This window comes from Tauraco erythrolophus, chromosome 8 (assembly GCF_009769465.1).
Source record: "Tauraco erythrolophus isolate bTauEry1 chromosome 8, bTauEry1.pri, whole genome shotgun sequence".
Classification (NCBI taxonomy): domain Eukaryota; kingdom Metazoa; phylum Chordata; class Aves; order Musophagiformes; family Musophagidae; genus Tauraco; species Tauraco erythrolophus.
Genome location: NC_141472.1, coordinates 25622042 through 25638944, shown reverse-complemented (window position 1 = coordinate 25638944; position 16903 = coordinate 25622042). Strand labels below are relative to the sequence as shown.

At 39.1% G+C, this 16903-nt stretch overlaps 1 protein-coding gene across 2 annotated transcripts in view; it reads left to right on the top strand.

The window, feature by feature from the left end:
• Positions 1–16903, top strand: part of SLC4A10 (solute carrier family 4 member 10) — a 127587-nt gene that overhangs the window by 36352 nt on the left and 74332 nt on the right. For both annotated transcript variants that reach the window (XM_086615334.1, XM_086615333.1), the window contains exons 3-4: positions 5086–5232; positions 16505–16643. In XM_086615334.1, the coding sequence (XP_086471460.1) occupies positions 5086–5232; positions 16505–16643 (286 nt within the window). The remainder of the gene's footprint in view (positions 1–5085; positions 5233–16504; positions 16644–16903) is intronic.

Sequence of the window (16903 nt, the reverse complement as noted above, 5' to 3'; positions counted from 1 at the left end):
AATTTCTTCTTTGGAATAAAGTAACCTCAAACAACCCTTCTACTTAGATTTTATTCTGAGAAATGTCTCTGCAAGATGTACTCATATTAATAATGCATATTTCATATCTGTCTTTTCTAGGGCAAAGAATTCGTACCTCCACAAAGTGGAGATATCTACAGCACAATACATTTTTTCTTCAAAAATTTAGGGGAAATCCTGATTTTTACATATGGTTATATGTACTTTCATCTATCTGAAAAGTAAATATAATTAACAGGATCCCTTTTAAATATTTTATGATATAACTTGGATTTATTACTGTAATCCTGTAAAAATTAAAAAGAGCACTTTACAACAAGGGTCATTATTTCTTTAATACTTAAAACAGTTTTACTTAAGGAGTGTTTTAATGCTTCGAAGGTAAACCACAAGAGGCCAAAGCCTCTTATGCTATAAATGCATAGATGTGAACTAACTTTATATTCTGGGTTTTGTTCCCTCCTATGTGCAGTTTGATGAAGAATAGTCTTTAAAAAAACCAGTGTTTATACAATTTAACAGTGAACTTGTGGCATTGTATAAAGGTGACATTGCAGAGCAGATCAATTCAGTGTATTGTATTTCTTTAATAAGCTCTCAGATTGTAAATAATCTTTGTATATTAATGTATTTTCTCAGAGGTTCGTTTTTTAAAAAACAATTTACTCCTAAATACTAATACTGAAAATATTTATGCACATGCTTATGTTTAGCTTTCCTAGTGGTGCATCGGGAATAAATCAACATTTTAGTTCAGTGAGTGTTTTTGCAGGAACAAAATCATAGTCTTTCCATGATAAAACTCTATTGATGTTAATGTAAGGTTAGTTGAAAAAGCTCAGGAAGACCAGATAAATCCTATGGCTCACTGTTACCTAAACTAATTCCAGTTTTTAAAATTATAACATAAAATAAACATAACATAAACCATGGAGAGGAATAAAACTCTCTCAGCATAGAAATTCTTTCATTTATTTTGAAGTAGGAATTAGCAGGATAAATCCTTTTTGATCTATTAGATGTACACTTTTTTCTGAGAAAGGACAATTGGCCAAACTCTTAAGTGTGTCCAGAACCACCGATCTGCATGTGTGTACCTCGGTACCTGAGTGCATTTTATCTGTATATGTTTCCATAGACCTGATTATGTGTATACGTAATAACGTATATTACGTGTAATATCTTATAACGCATCCACCGTAGTCCTTGGCTGAGAGGTACGGAATAAAGAAATGTTTCAAATATGATTTTTCCCATTATAGGACAGTTCCTCAGAAGAGGAGAGAAGCCAGCCAAACTGACTAAATATAGTAATAATCAAATAAACTGTAACCAACCATTTCAGCTGTTAACACTTTTTTTGAAAGAAAACACAACCATTTGAAAAATACAATTGCAAAAATGTGTTTTGGAAACATGGAACAAAATGTAAAACATTAATCTATTTGTAGATTTTTGACTAACAACTTTAGCCCTTTCTCAGGTGACAGGACTCTACAGCTCATGGTGCTCAGTGCAGGTAATAAAACTGTCCAAAAGTGATGCCCAGCATGGTATTTTTGAAGACTTGGCTTTAAAGAGTTACAAATCCATTGTTTGTTATGCTCACCTCTTTTTTTAAAAAAAAAAAAAAAAAAATAGTGTAAATTTTGTGTGAGATGGTTGTTAGGTTGTACCTGGTGTCGACAGTGTGTACCGTGATGTAACTTAGAGTTGTTAGTATTTCCCATACTTCAGTGCCTTTGTAGCCTTGCCAAAAGAATGAGAAATTATGAGAAAATGAGAACAGCTAGGGGCTATGCAAATGTACAGGAGAGCAGAATTATTTTACAATATTTAAGCAATATTCAGGCATCTTTAGATGGCTGAATCCTGATGGAGTGAATAATAAAACACACAAAAAAGCTCTTCAAGATAAATGAAAGAAATGCCCTTATGCAGTTAGTTAAAACTATAAGGAACAAATCTGAATCCTGTTGGATATCCTGCAAGTGACGTTAACCAAATTGAAATTATAGATGTTCTCTCTTTGGAAAGTTTAGTCAGTTTAACCGAGATCTTATAGTAAATACTGGTGCTAAAGGTATAAAAACGTCTGTTAAAAAAAAAAAAAGAAAAATCTTTACCCAGTTTTGTATTTTTGGGGAGGAAGTGTACCTCCGTTGGTGTCACTAAAATTCCTTTTACCATTGATGTCAGTGATGTTCAGGAGCTCCGTGACCTGTATTCCTATTATAGTGGGTCAGAAATCGAATGTGCACCACATTAAAATGACAGCATCTAGCTGATTCTTGGGACTTGTTTATGGCAATGAAAATAAAAGCAAATCCTTGTTAGATCCTCTTGAAATGTAGAATTTTTTGAAAACTATTGTTTCGGAAAAATCCTTAGTTTAGAATTGTGGCTTAAGGGCTCACATGGTATTTCTGTTAGAAGTTTTATATTAAGCAGAGTTCATGTTTATTCTCATCTTCAAATTATTCTCATATTCAAATAATGTAAGTCTTTAGAGGAAAAAAATCTGTTGAAGAACTTCATTGGCACAGGCGTGGATGCTCCTCTCCAGAGTAGGGCAGCAAGATATTGTCTGTCAGAGAAAGCGTGGTGTTTGTGCCCTGTTCTGTCCTGGAGACTGCAGGGAAGCTGTGGTGGGCATTCTGGGGTCAGGACATTTACAGAGCTCACTGGAAACTCTTCTTTTGTCATATCTCAGGCACTTGTGCAGGAAAAAGCACCTTACATTCTGGGCGCTAGTTTATAATCTTTGCTATCAAAAGGTTGAAGTAAGGTCATTTTACTTATTGGATTTCTTGATCTTTCCTCTTTTTTTTCCTGCTGCTATCATTCACTGTCATTTTCCAGCAATTTAGAATTCATTCATTTTTCTTTTGTTCATAGCTGGTCTTTTTTTTTCTCTTTTAATAAAGCAGAATTTCTTAACTCTTCATTTGGATTTTTTACTTTTGCATTTTGCTCTATCATTTTCTGTGGAAAATTATTCCTTTCCCCCTGTCAGTTTATTTTTTTCCTCTTATTTGCCTGAACCTCATTGCAAGGACCTAGATTCCTCTCTATGTTTATTGAAATTATGCCTTGCTAAAACTCTGTCAGCCTCAGTAGGTTCACACAGAAAGAGAAGTCCATTGTGCTTTTTCCTGGTTATCCATTTCATTTTCCAGGTTCCTGTTTTCTTTTCAGTGTGAACCGATTCTGTCTGTATAGGGAGAATTGTCGTGATATTCAGACAGGCATGAATGTTGCGGCATTTTAGGGCCTGTTTTCCAGTTTATTGAATAAAGAGTCTGGACTCAAGTCCTGGAAATTAATTGAAGTGTGAACCTGAATCTGCATTTCCCGATGCAGGTACAACCTGAGCATTGAACTGGCATGAAACTAGGATAAGCATTCCCACTTCTATCACCAAGCAGCAGGAATGTATTAAACGACTAAATTAAAAAAGCGATTTATTTGCACCTCTGGAAATGATTAAAGTCTTAGGAAGGGTAACCCTACTCCTTTCAAAACGTTGTTTTGTTTTTTTTCCCTGCCCAAGGAGGGGGACAAGGAAGTGTTGAGTACTACGTTACTACATATCTTTTTGATGAATTCTTTTTATGGAATACATTTTTCCTTGTTTCATGCACCACTGATTGCAATACATTTGAAATACACCAAAGGCAGCAGTTCTCTTTAAATAATTTCTTGGGTTAAATGCAATAAACAAGAAGAAAGAGATATCTGAAAAATAAATAAATTAAAAATAAATCAACTCGTGGCCTTTGCTTCAGAAAATTCTCCTGACTCTGCAAGAATAGTCTCCCAAAAATTGAGCCTCTGCTTTCTAGTCTTCTCTGCATGAATGAAAGTTAAGGAAGTAACTAGGGTGGTGTCCAGAGCCTTTTCTCCAGCTTTTTTAGCTCTGCCTCTGCAGAGAATTCCTGCTAGCCTTGAATTTCTTTAATGTATTGTGACAAATGCTGCCATGCTGTGTTTTCTGCCCCCACTGGAGTCTCTGTGGGATTAGAGATCACGTGCTACTTTAGCTTAATGTTCTTGACCTTTTTGAGATGATTGACACTGCTGAATGATTACAGCAAAGCAGCAATTATCCACTAGCTGTGTTATGCTCATTTCAAGGAGAAAATAAATGTTATTTGAGATGAGTAATCTGGACTGTGTCTTTCTGCTGAGTAAATGTAGGAGACCTGCCTGTAGTGAGTCATGATTCCTTTCTCATTTCTTCTGTTTTGTGGTACTTTCTGCACATTTCCCCTGTGCTCTCCCCCTTCCAAATGGTGTACTGTATTCTGGTCCTGTTAACCCACATAGCTAAGAGAGCTAAATCTTTTGGATTTGATCAGCAACATAAAATTCCTCAGGCTCAAAGGCTCAAAGATGGTGGCAGGAATGGCAATGTGTACCTTCTTATGTATTTTAGAAATAAAATAGAAGGAATGAAAGCACTCTGAGCTACCAGCAATGTATTTATGATGTGAGCACTTAAAGTTGTATAGGGATTTTGCAGTCTAGCTTCCATAGTGGTGTGGGTTTTTTTTGTCTCTTCTTTTTTTTTTTTTTTTTTTTTTCCTTTTCCCTTCAGTGAATTTCCCACAAGAATTCTGTCAAGGTTTGGCTCATAAATGGCAATGAGTTTTGTAAAGTTCCTGTACACATAAAGCAAACTGCAACTTTACCAAATGTTCAATGCAAAGAGATCCATGTGTCTCTTCATGTTACTGTTTTGGAAGACATTTTACAGAACACCTGTCTGGCTTTAATGAAAGTTCACACACAGAGATGCAAATTTGAAGGAAAAAAAAATAAAATCTGACACTGCATTGTAAGGACTTGAATACTGGGATTTTGTCCTGTATCAAGGGATTGCATATCTATGATGCTGAATCATCATTACTGTAATAAATAATCTTGCGACTATTAACATTAGAATAATCAATATTTCACAATTATAATAATTATTATACCATTAATACTATTATGGTTATTAATGTTGTTATTATGTTGCCACAGCCCCTTTTTAAAAGGTAACTTTTTTTTTACTTGTAGGCCATCGAACATTGTTCATTGGAGTTCACGTGCCACTGGGTGGAAGAAAAAGTCACCGGCGCCATAGGCACCGTGGACATAAACATAGAAAGAGAGACAGAGAGCGAGATTCAGGATTAGAAGATGGGAGAGAGTCTCCTCCTTTTGGTAAGATAAATTTTATTTTTGCATAGATCTTTCAATAATAAACATCAGTATCATTATGTTATGTCCTGTTAACCCCTGCACAATTAGCAGTGGGGTTTTGGAGAACCCACCAGAGCTTCTGCAGTCTCTGCTGGAGATCCAAGATTTGTTCCTCTGATGAAGGGCAGCAGCTAGTCAATACATGAGAAATCTCAGTAATTCCTACCACTGTAGAAGACTGTCTGTGAGTGTTCTCATAAAGATAGACTACCAACATCACTGAGAGGGGGTAAGTGCTTTATGGCACTAGCTGCCCTCAGTGAAGGTTCTAGAGTAAAACAACCCAGAGGAATTTTGGTTCTTTACAATTAGTTTTGTAATTATGTTGATATTACTGAAGCTGCAGTTTTTTATCAGATATGAACTGCGATCCAGATTGTGTTTGCCTTTTTCCTTACATGACGCTGTAATGTGCCATTGTGAGATGAGTCTGCTAACTGAGGACTTGGGAGCAAACGGGAAAAAATAACTTTCAATAAAGAAATGTGATACAAACCTCCTAAAATTCTCAAAATTTTAGATTAAAAAACGTTACAGAGAACAGAAAAAGGTAGCCATGAATAAATTAGTCAAGCTTTGTCTCAAAACACATGAGAATATTCTTTACTATTCACAAATAATAAGTGCATGTGCTGAAATGAAATGTCCAAGGCTGTCTAGTGAATGTTGAAAATAAAATGGAAGCATGCAGAGAAGCTAGTTTGTCTGTGTGTAATAGAAGAGTATTTTTACATGATGAGGGAAATGTGCCAATGTAATTTCAAGTTACAGAACAGTAATATAAGAGTTTCTTTTAATCTGAAGTTTGTATTATGTGTGTAGAAGGCTTTGGAGCAAGTAGATTATAAATGCTGATGGTTAAGTATATTGTAAAGAGCTTGAAATATTCAAATCTTTCACAATGAGTTATACTGAGAATGAAACAAAGTCAAGACTTTTTCAATCTTAGTAGATATGAGTTATGTTTTGAAGACTGAACAGTGAAGAAAAAATTGGCTGTGGTGGTTCTGCCTGGAATGTATTTCAAATGTACAAAAACCCGATACTGTACTGAAATCAGTTTCTTGGAAAACAACAAAGTTCATAAATTATTAAAATAGTTTTCAAAAAGATTATGCATATATACATATAATGTCAGATTAAAAAGAAACAATTGAAAGTTACATTAGCCAAGAAGTGAGATATCTTAAACTATGAAGCAATGTCTTCTGTTGAGTCATCTGGTTTTATTTAAGTGCCAGTGTGTGACACATTTTGGCCAAGAACTTAGCTCTGTTCTTTCAACTTCTGGAGACCTAGGCTGGTGTCCTTCCTAATGTCAAAAGTAAAAAGAAAAAGAAATTAACTGGCTGAATCTGTCCTTCATAGTCTTTGACAGTTATGCATACAATAAAATAAACTGTTCGACACAATTCTGTGTTAAGTGAAAATCAGCCTACGTTCAAGAAAGCTCCAAGAGTGGAATAGAAGTAATATGAAAAAGATTTAGAGTTTCAGAGTGCATTTGTAAGTTGGTGTTCACAGCCCTTGTTTACAGGTGTATTTGTTTGAAATAAGTGCAGGACAGCACTTTGTAAGTCACATTTTTTCACTTGTAAAGGTATAATAACTACCAATTGAAGGGTGTGTATATCATGTCACACAAATTATTGCTTTTATAAAGCAATTCAAAAGGAGCCAAAGGCAGAAGTACCAAATATTCAGAAAAATCTGGAAATATATAAATTTTCCACCCTGAAATAATAGCTAAGTAGTAAAATTTGAAGATTTCTCCCCTTGGCTATCTGATTCCTGGAAGTTTGGCTAGAGAACCAGACTTTGACTGAACTATGTGTCATGGTTTGATGTGGAGGGGGGGGTGGTTCCGGTGGCAGGAGAGGGGTTTTGCTCCCTGTGACCTCCCTGGTTTTGGAACCGGGTTAGGCTTAGTTCTGGCCACCAGATCAGACTGCCATCCCCCTCGGGATTGAGCCAATAGGGCGCCTCTGCGAATTGCCCTATTTAAGTCAGGACAAGGGAACCGGAAAAGGTGCTTCGCCCAGGATCGAGCAGAGAAGGGAGGAGGGCACTGCCCCCGCTCCCTGGCTCCCGGCCGGGCAGCTGCCTGCGTTGGGCCGGCGCCGCCCACGGAGAATGGCGGCGGCGGAGCCAGCTGGGGAACTCGGGGGCACCCCACTCCCGGGGTGCCCACTGGGCTGAGTTCACCTGGAGAGGACTGAGATCTGGGAGAAACAGCCGCATCGACAGCAGGTCAGTGAGGATGGAGCGGGAGGAGGTGTGCCGGAGCCGAGTTTCCCCTGCGGCTGATGGTGAGATAACAGGCGGCCCCCTGCAACCAGGACGGCCTCGGTGGAGTAGAGACCCACTCGCAGCCTGTGGGGAGAAGATGCCTGAGCCTGAGGATGGTTGTGTTGGGATGCACGACAAGGCAGAGAGGCATCTGGAGTCTGCGTGACAACCCACGCCGGAGCGAGTGGCTACAGCTCCCTAAGTACCCGAGACTGTGGTAAAGCCCACACCGGAGCAATCTGTGGGGAAGGATTGTTTCCTGTGGGCTGGACTCAAGCTGGAGAAGTTTGTGGATTTTTCCTCATGGGTAGGGGATCCATTGGAGCAGGGGAAAAGGGTGTAAGGACTCCTCCTCCTTTGAGAGAGAAGCAGCAGTAACAGCACGGAATGAACTGACCTGCACTCCCCCAGTCCCTGCCCCCTGTGCTGCTGGGGGGAGGAGGTAGAGCCGGGAGGAAAAGGAAAGGGGGGGGGGGGGGGGGGGGGGGGAAGGTGTCGGTTTTAAAATCTGGTTTTGTTTCTTTCTGTCCTCTCGAGTAACCGGTTTTGTTTCCCTTTGTCCTTCTAAGTAACCATTAATAAACTGTTTTGCTTTGAGAAAGCCCTGTCTGTTTTGCCTGGGACCATGGTTGGTGGGTGCTCCCTCTGTTCTTGTCTCAACCCTCAGTCCCTTTGGTTTTTTTTTTTTTTTTTTTTTTCCCCTCTCCTCTCTACTTCACTGGAGAAGGAGAGACTGTGTGAGTTTTAGTTGCTGGATCAGCCTAAAACCACGACACTATGACATCTGGCCATCCAGGCAGAAATGTCGCATGCCATAGACAGCAGTGAAAGGGATTTGCCTTATGAAGGCAAATCTGAAAATTATACAGCGATGGAGGGGTTAAGCACAGTCAGAGCAGGCAGACAAAATTATACAGGGATTAATTGTAGTCTATATCCACATCCTCACTTTTACTATGGATATTCCTTACAGGAGTTTCAAACAGGTTGTTGTGCTGCTTGGGGGGAAGCGTTGCCTTTAGAGAGAATATAAGCATAGTTTTTCTAGGCTTTATTTACACAGAGGGAGCAGCAGATACTTCCTGCACTAAATCTGAATCCACTAAGCCTCCGTAACACGTCTTGGCTCTCATTGCCCACGACCACAAGGTTGTAACAGTACCCAGAGGCTGAGGGAAGTTGCAAGGAAGACATGCACTTCCTACTCTCGATGCATACGTATGAACGACTGTGCTACTCTAAGAGAGTAGAACCAAAGTAGTCCCTTAATTTGTGAATCATTCTGATTTAATTGAACATGCAGAAAAGCTTAGCTCCCTCTCTCCATAGCATAGACACCTTTTAATGCATTTCTGCTGAATAGTAGGAGGCTGTATTCTTGGGAACTAGAGGGGAGGAGATGGAAGAAAAAACATTTCAACGAGCAGGTGCAAGAAGATAGATAGAGAAAATAAGCACTGTGAGACTAGCTGATAGAAAACAGTGCTTTGAAGTAAGTCAGAAAAATATATTAGGATTTTTATGACACAAGAGAATAAATTACAATGTTTTGAAGCAGTGAAGTATGAAAAGAGGTGTAATAAAAGCCAAAGATCCAACAACTGAATAATAGAAATACTGGAACAAGTAAAGGGCCTAAAATATTCAGACTTGAAGTGCTCCATATTGCTCAGTTAACCAAGCATGGGACAAAGCATTATTTTTTGTTATAATTTATAACTGTATAATTTATAACTTCATCTGTGAAGTTCCGTTAGGTGCAGATCTTGCTCTGCTATCGCTGCATTCTAGGAGCTGCGCAGTGCACATAGTGCTGTGGGGCTGTGCAGGCCACACTCAGAGGGGACAGATGCCACCTGGTTCCCGTCCAGTGAAAAACAATTTCTTAAACAGTTTTCTTCCTATCAACGTGCTAGAAAACACCTGTATTCAATGTAATGCTATGGCTGGAAGCTTCCTTGTAATCCCTTTGAATCCTGGCTGGGAAAGCTGTACCAGCTACTTTCTGAGGGAAGGTTTCTGCAGAGAATAGATTTTTTGAACATTCTGATGCCAGCTCATAAGCGCTTTTTTTTTTATCTCCTACTGTTGCTTTTCAAAAATAACCCAACTGTTCTCAGTGTGCAGATTCAGAGCTTTTAGAGGAATAATATGTAGAATATGTAGTTAGTGGAATAAAAAGTAGTCCTGTCTTTTGGGGGCACAGATCAATTACTGAAGTTTTGTTTTCCTCACACCTGATTCTCGCTGTTTCTATGTCATCTCTTGATGAGATGAGGTTGTATAAGATGTTTCGATTTTACCATAATGATCATAGAAATTACAGAATGGTTTGGGTTAGAAGGGACCTTAAAGATCATCTAGTTCCAGCCCCCCTGCCATGGGCAGGGACACTTTCCACTAGATCAGATTGCTCAAAGCCTTATCCAACCTGGCCTTGAACATCTCCGTGGATGAGGCATCCACAACTTCTCTGGGCAACCTGTTCCAGTGCCTCTCTACCTTCATTGTAAAAAAATTCTTCCTTGTATCTAATCTAAATGTCCCCTCTTTCAGTTTAAATCCATTGCCCTTTGTCCTGTCACTACACGCCCTTGTAGAAAGCCCCTCTCCAGCTTGCTTGTATGCCTTCTTCAGGTACTGGAAGGCTGCTGGAAGTTCTCCCCAGAGCCTTCTCTTCTCCAGGCTGAACAGCCCCAACTCTCTCAGCCTGTCTTCACAGGAGAGGTGCTCCAGACCTTTGAATGGCATAATTTGCAGATTACATGGCTTGCTCATGGAAAGGCTTTTTTAGGGTAGTAAAAATTGTAAGCTGAGTGATTTCAAGATTTAGATTTCCACCATCTTTCCTCATATTTTTTTTTGAAGAAAAGGAGAAATCCAGTGAAATTATCTACTCTAAAATTGCAGTAGTGCTATTTACTTTATTGAGAGGTTTACCGTTCACAGCTGAAATGCTGCTGTTGTAATTAAGACCCCGGTTTCATGCCCACTTTAAGCTCCCCTCCTCCGCGGCTTTCCTTGTGGGGCAAGTATCGTGGCTGCTCTATGAATTAAATTAGGCAATTGATGCAAATTTAAACTACTTTGGCAAAAAGGCTGTTTCTAGTCTAGAGCAGCTCCTTGGTGCAGTTTGCCGGGAGAGTGATGGGTGCCAGCCCTGGTGGACCACAGGGCCACAAGCCGGCTGGGACTGCTTCATCAGCGCTGCGGGTCATGGTGGCACTGAAAGTCTGGCGCATGGTAGGGCTGCACTTTCTGGGTATGTGTGTGGATTTTAGTGACAATTTTCAGTGTTTTTTGATGTCTGTTTTTTGCCTGGAACCAGTGAAACGGCTCTCTTGTACTTGCACTTATGAATTGAAGATATTTAGCTTTCTGTTTTAAAATGGGGTGGAATAGGAAGACTTTAGCTCTCAGCTGGATGTCTTTAAGGACAGATTTTGTGAGGGTGAAGTGAACACAGCTGGGTTTGATTTCAGCCTCCTGTGGTGTCTTCTAGGACTAGACGCTGTTGATGCTTGTGTAAGGTTTGGTTTGTTAATAATCTCTAGTTTTTAAGAGGCTTAAATTTGTAATTCATGCTATTGGACGTGGCAAGGGAAGCTGAGCAGCCCTGGAGGGGAGCCTAATGGAGGACTGTGTGCAAGGCGCGGGAAGGGCCCGCTGAAGGTAATGGGAGCGAAAAGGTGAATCGCAAAGGGGGACTTCTCTTGGTTACGAGAGGGGTGTGAAGAATTTAAACTATGTTTGGTAGCTGACCTCAAACCTTGATGGGGTATTAATGGGGAAAATTTAATTGTTTGTAAAGAGTACAGCTGTTAAGAGAATTCTCCTACTCTTAACTATAGGCTTTGTCTGCTGAAGGATGAACTTGGAAATTTGAATCTCTGGGCAGCTGTGGAACAGATTGCAACAAATCTGGATTAAAATAATGTATCATAACTGCCATTTTAAGAGTCTAGCAAAAGGAAGAGAATTGAAGCTTGGCAATTGTCCATATTGTCAGATATAAAAGATGAGATTATTTGTCATAGCCCTGAGGTGATAGAAACAATTCATGTGAAGAAAATGCAGAGAGCACTTTCTGAAAACAGGATACAGAGTTACAGTGCCAAAGGAGCAAACCAGGGAATACTTTCTCCCAACCTAACACATGGTTTCTAAGGTCTGTGAAGAGATTTTCAGAAGTGTGCTGTATGGTTGTGTGCTATTTTGTATGTACTTTAGTAATGTAAATTTTGTTTTATTTTTCTACCATGTTTTCTAATGAAAAAACAAAGTAATTTATAATCCCTTCACTGATTGCTGAGCTAAAGGGCAAAGTCCAATCTGTGCAGGGAGGAGGTGAGGGGGAGAGCCTCACCACTTCCTTGGTGAGTGCAAGCAGGAAGATGATGAATGTTTGTCTGTGTGTGAAATGATCCTTTCTTTTCTGTGATCCTTTGAATTTTTCACACCATTTCCTCTTTGTTTGAAAGGAGTTGTTATGGATGTCAGCTGTGTTACACCAGTTCACTCCCTGTCTGCAGCATGTCTTGTACAGTCAGCAATCAAAAAAACCAAGTTTGTATATTTAACATTACTTTAATGTGAGTGTGCAAGAGCATGAGGCATGGATTAAATCTTATGATATTTACTATCTTATGTGAACATTTGTAATGTAAATTTTATTTTAATGTTCAGCATGTTTTCTAGTGCAGATAGAGTAATTTTTTACCCCTACCTCTACTGACTCCAGTAAGAAGTATTAGCCTACTAATACTAACCTTAAATGCAGGGTCACAACAGGCTTAGAAATACAGAAACCTGTTCTGACAATTGAGCTAATAGAGCGTTACCAGAAATACATTTTTGTACTGTTTCTGGAGTTTATCAAGAGCAGAGGGCAAAATTTGGAATACATTTTATACATACCTAAGGCTGTGTTTCTACTTGCGATATGGCTTGAGCAAATTGTGTGCTGTTCTGCCTGATGACAGGGTGGTTTGTCTCAGGAGAAATCCTGGCGTGCATTGAGGAGGAGATGTGGATCACACTGAATGGTGCAGTGGAGCAGGTTGTTTGCTGGACTGAATTTATGTGGAGGGATTGAGAGTGATCCTGCTTTCTTACCCCACCCCAAGTCTTGATTTCACCTTGTTCTCTTAGACAAGAGGGAGAAGTCCAGATTCAGAATTGTGGTTGCACTTGAGGATGGTTTAATTGAGGGAAATCATAGAATCGTAGAATGGTTAGGGTTGGAAGGGACCTCAAAGATCATCTAGTTCCAACCCCCCTGCCATGGGCAGGGAAACCCTCCCTAGTTCTTTCCTACATCTGTGGATGGTGGGATGGTGATGTTCTCCCCTGCCTGCACTCAGTGCTGCTCTAGGGAGCAGCTCTTCCTGTTGCCCCCTGTGAATTAGGTCATTAGTAGTTCTGACTTTCAGTTCTGCTGTTTTGGCATGTATATGCCCATGTCTTGCTTTTGTTTTAGAGATGTTATACAAAGAGTTATAGTAGTGAGCAGTATGTCAAGTTGCTGCAGGGTTGCTTCCTGTCTGCGGCTTGAATCCCAGTGTGAATTTGTGCTTTTGACAGCAGCGTATCCAACAGGTCTTAATTTTTACCCTTTTAACAGTGCAGTGGAGTTATACAGGCTTTTAAACCTGGAATACTCAGGTTTCCATGCATACGATGAATTTGAGGTATGAGAGTAGTTTGAATGTCTGTGTGCGTGCTGCTCGGATGATGTGAGCACAAACCCAGAGAAACCCAAGTATAACACGGAGTCTGGCAGGAAGCTCCCATGGGCTGGTGGAGCCACAGGTAACAGAAAGCTGCTTCAACTTTTCCTGACTGAGATGTTTCATTAGCCAAGCACGGGTGGTTGTCAATGGCACTCCTGCTCCTGTCATGTGCCGGACTTTCTGCCCAGTCCCAGCTGGTCCTGGAGGACTTCCTGAGCTGGTGATGAGCCATCTACTTGGAAGAATCATCAGCTGCTTATTGTGGAACTTTAAATCGTGTTGCTTCTAGTATGTCTGTGATCTGATATAAAACAACTGCAGTGATAGAAATACTAATGTAACAAATTAGTCTCATTCATTTCATGTTTTTAGCTTAATCTAGATTACTTTTGTGACTTTTTAGAAATAGCAATAGTAATATGAAGGATTTTTTTTTTTGATGTCTATGTGACTTTTTGTGTCTACTTGAAGTAGGGGTAGACACAGATAATACTGAAGACAATTTCTGTTTTCCTAGACTTCAAAACATTGAGCATCCTAGTTTGCAAATGTTATGCTTCTACACTGAGGGTTAAGTTATCACAGTTTGGCAGTCAGCAATTGAAGTATTCTTTCATACTGTTTTTGAGTCACATATTACTCATTTTGCATGTAACACATTAATGACATTTGATATTTATTACTCCTATCAATAAGAGTCAAATCCATCTGGCGTTGCTCACAAGAGTAATCCTGTTAACTCAGTTTTATAAGTAAACCAACAGATCTGATTATTTTATTTTATTGTGTTCCTATTGTTTAATTCTCATAGGGTTTTGTCTTTGAAATAAAATTATTGTTCTGTGAAGCAAACAATAACTTTTCTTTTTAGATTCCAGCTTGATGTCTGAAAATCAAGCTGTGTCTTGCAGATTTCAGACACCAATGCAAATTAAAGCAGCAAAGAAAGATAGCCAGAATCTAGCAGCTATTTTTACTGGTGTGATGTAAGGAAGAGGAGAATTCAGTGCATATTTTGTTATTAATATAGGTTCTTTACTGTTGTCATTCAAGTAGCTGTATGTTACTCAGAAGACCCAGTAAGAGCAAATCACAGCAGTAAAGCATTTCCTTGTTACTACTCACCTGACTTCAAGAGATTTCTGATCCTTGGCTTTCCTTCCCATGCTGAAAGTGTGCGTTTGCATGAGTATCATAGCTGTCATAAAACTGCGGCTCTGCTGTACAACACTACTCATTTATTACTTGACAGTAGCTGTTGCTGTAAATCAGTTCTAGTGCTGATTTTATCAAGAGTACAGGATGTTCCTGGCAATGCTTATTCTCAGATTCTAACTGCAGTCCAGCTCCCAAAGTAGCTTGTTTTCCATGTTCTGTCACTAGTCATGTGCACTTGTCCTTTTCAAGTTCCTATATTGCTGAATTTTGTTGTTCTGGGAAATAGCCTTAACAAGTTGCACACTTCTTGACCAGAACGTACTTTCTAGTCTCAGATTAAATCTTGATGCTTGTATTTACTTCATCCTTCTCTAGAAGGTACCAACATGTGGATATGAGGAACATAAAGAATACTAAAAAAAATAGGTAGAGAGAGGCTGGAAGGGGATCTAGAATAGAAGTCAAAATGGTCTTAAAAAAAAAAGAGGACTGAACAGTGAGAGAGAAGAGTAATAAAAGAAAGGGAGGAAGTTGTTGGAGGAGGAAGTGGAGTGGAGGAAGTTGTTGCTGTTCTTTAATGATTCACCAAAAGTAATTTCTGTCCTCTTAGCTGTCTCCCTGCAGTTCCATTCTCTTGAGCTTAGTATTACCTGAGCCTGTCTCTCTCTCCCTTCTCTCCTGTATTTCTTCCTGGGTTTGATTTCCTTGTTTTGTGAAGAAGTAGGCTTGACTGCACTATATCTTTACACTCTAAGCAAATAGACCTCAGGTGAAAACTGTCAGGTATTGTTTGTGTTTCATTGCTATAGCAAGTTTACTACTACCTAAAAAGATATCTTTTTTGATCAGTGCTGTATTTGCACTTTAACTAGCGTTCAATGAGTACTGTCTTCTCAGTTTTTCCAAAATTCGGGGAGCTTGAGGATCCTATGCAGTGATGCTCTTCACCGCTAGATGGAAAATATTGTAGCTTGTCTTACAGATATGGTTGTATAACAGAACTTCATTTAGACAATGTTCAAGGAATCACTGAGCTGTTCTGCTGGATAATCAATTTTTCAGTTGACTGGCAGCCTGGCCCCTATCAGCTCTCACAAAGTACTTTTGGTTCCTCTCAGAAATCTAAAATACATTAGCAGAAAAAATAACTATGTATTTCTAGAGAGACTGGGTTTCATCAGAGTTTGTTCATTTGAGATTTGCATTTAAATAAGCAAATAGGATTTTTTGTATTTTTTTGGAAGACTTACAACAATTGAGCTATGAACACTGAATACATTTGTACGTTAAGGTGCTTTGTGAGCTCTGGAAATGTTATGACTGATACGAAAAAAGAATAGTAAGTCTCCAAAATATATTTAGGGGTCTGCACTGAAAGGTTATGAAGAAAAATAACTGGTGATAGGAATGTAAAGGGAAGACAGAGACAGGAAGAATAAAATGGAGAAGTTGGGACAGATAAACAGCTTGTTCCTCTGGAACAGCCTAACCATGTAGAAATGGTTTACAAAGGGGCCGGGAATGGTAGGTGTAGATAGTGGTGTATTCTTTTTGAAGTTCCCAGTTGTATATTGACATTAGAGAATTTTCTTTTGGTTTCTTTCTCCTGCTAGGTAAATCAAAGAATGCATATTTAATATACCAGATTTGTGAACTGAGCTAAATCTGTAGATTTATACTTAAAATGTGACAAAGTAGTTTTTGTAACACTGGAGTAAAAGACTTTTATCAGCTCTATTTATGCTGCTATCTGTGCTGCCTTTTTCTGTGAGATACCATTCCAGCTGCCAGTAGTCACTATTTCTGTAGGTCACGTTCTGTCTTTAGATGAGTTTGTTTATTTAGCAGACTAGGCAACTACAGTAAATAAAAAGGTCTCAATCTGAAGGTGTTTGTGTATAAATGTTCTTACAGCATAACTGTAATAATTTTTTCTGTGTGGCAGTAAGTGATATGGATGAAAGAGTCCGCATAATCTAATGAAATTTTAGGTATCTGCTTGCTCAGGGCAAAAAAATTGGTGTTCTGGACTTGATATTTTTATTTTTCCCCAGATACCCCATCACAAAGGGTGCAGTTTATTCTTGGAACAGAAGATGATGACGAGGAACACATTCCTCATGATCTCTTTACTGAACTTGATGAAATTTGTTGGCGTGAAGGAGAGGACGCAGAGTGGAGGGAGACAGCAAGGTGAGGGTTTTCATGATTTTCTAAAAATTATCTGTGGCTATTTGTTGCTGTTGTATTAGGGAATGATTTCAAAGCTGTGTCAAGCTCAGGAATAGATTTTGGATATAAAGCTTAAATAAAACCATAATTTTAATCCTTAGACTGCTAGTATTACAACAGCGTTAGTTGTTTCCCAGAGCCAAATGTTTTTATCTGGATTTAGGAAATATAGGTCAGAATGAATATCAAGGGAAAAAAATAAAAGTAAACATATAAAAATA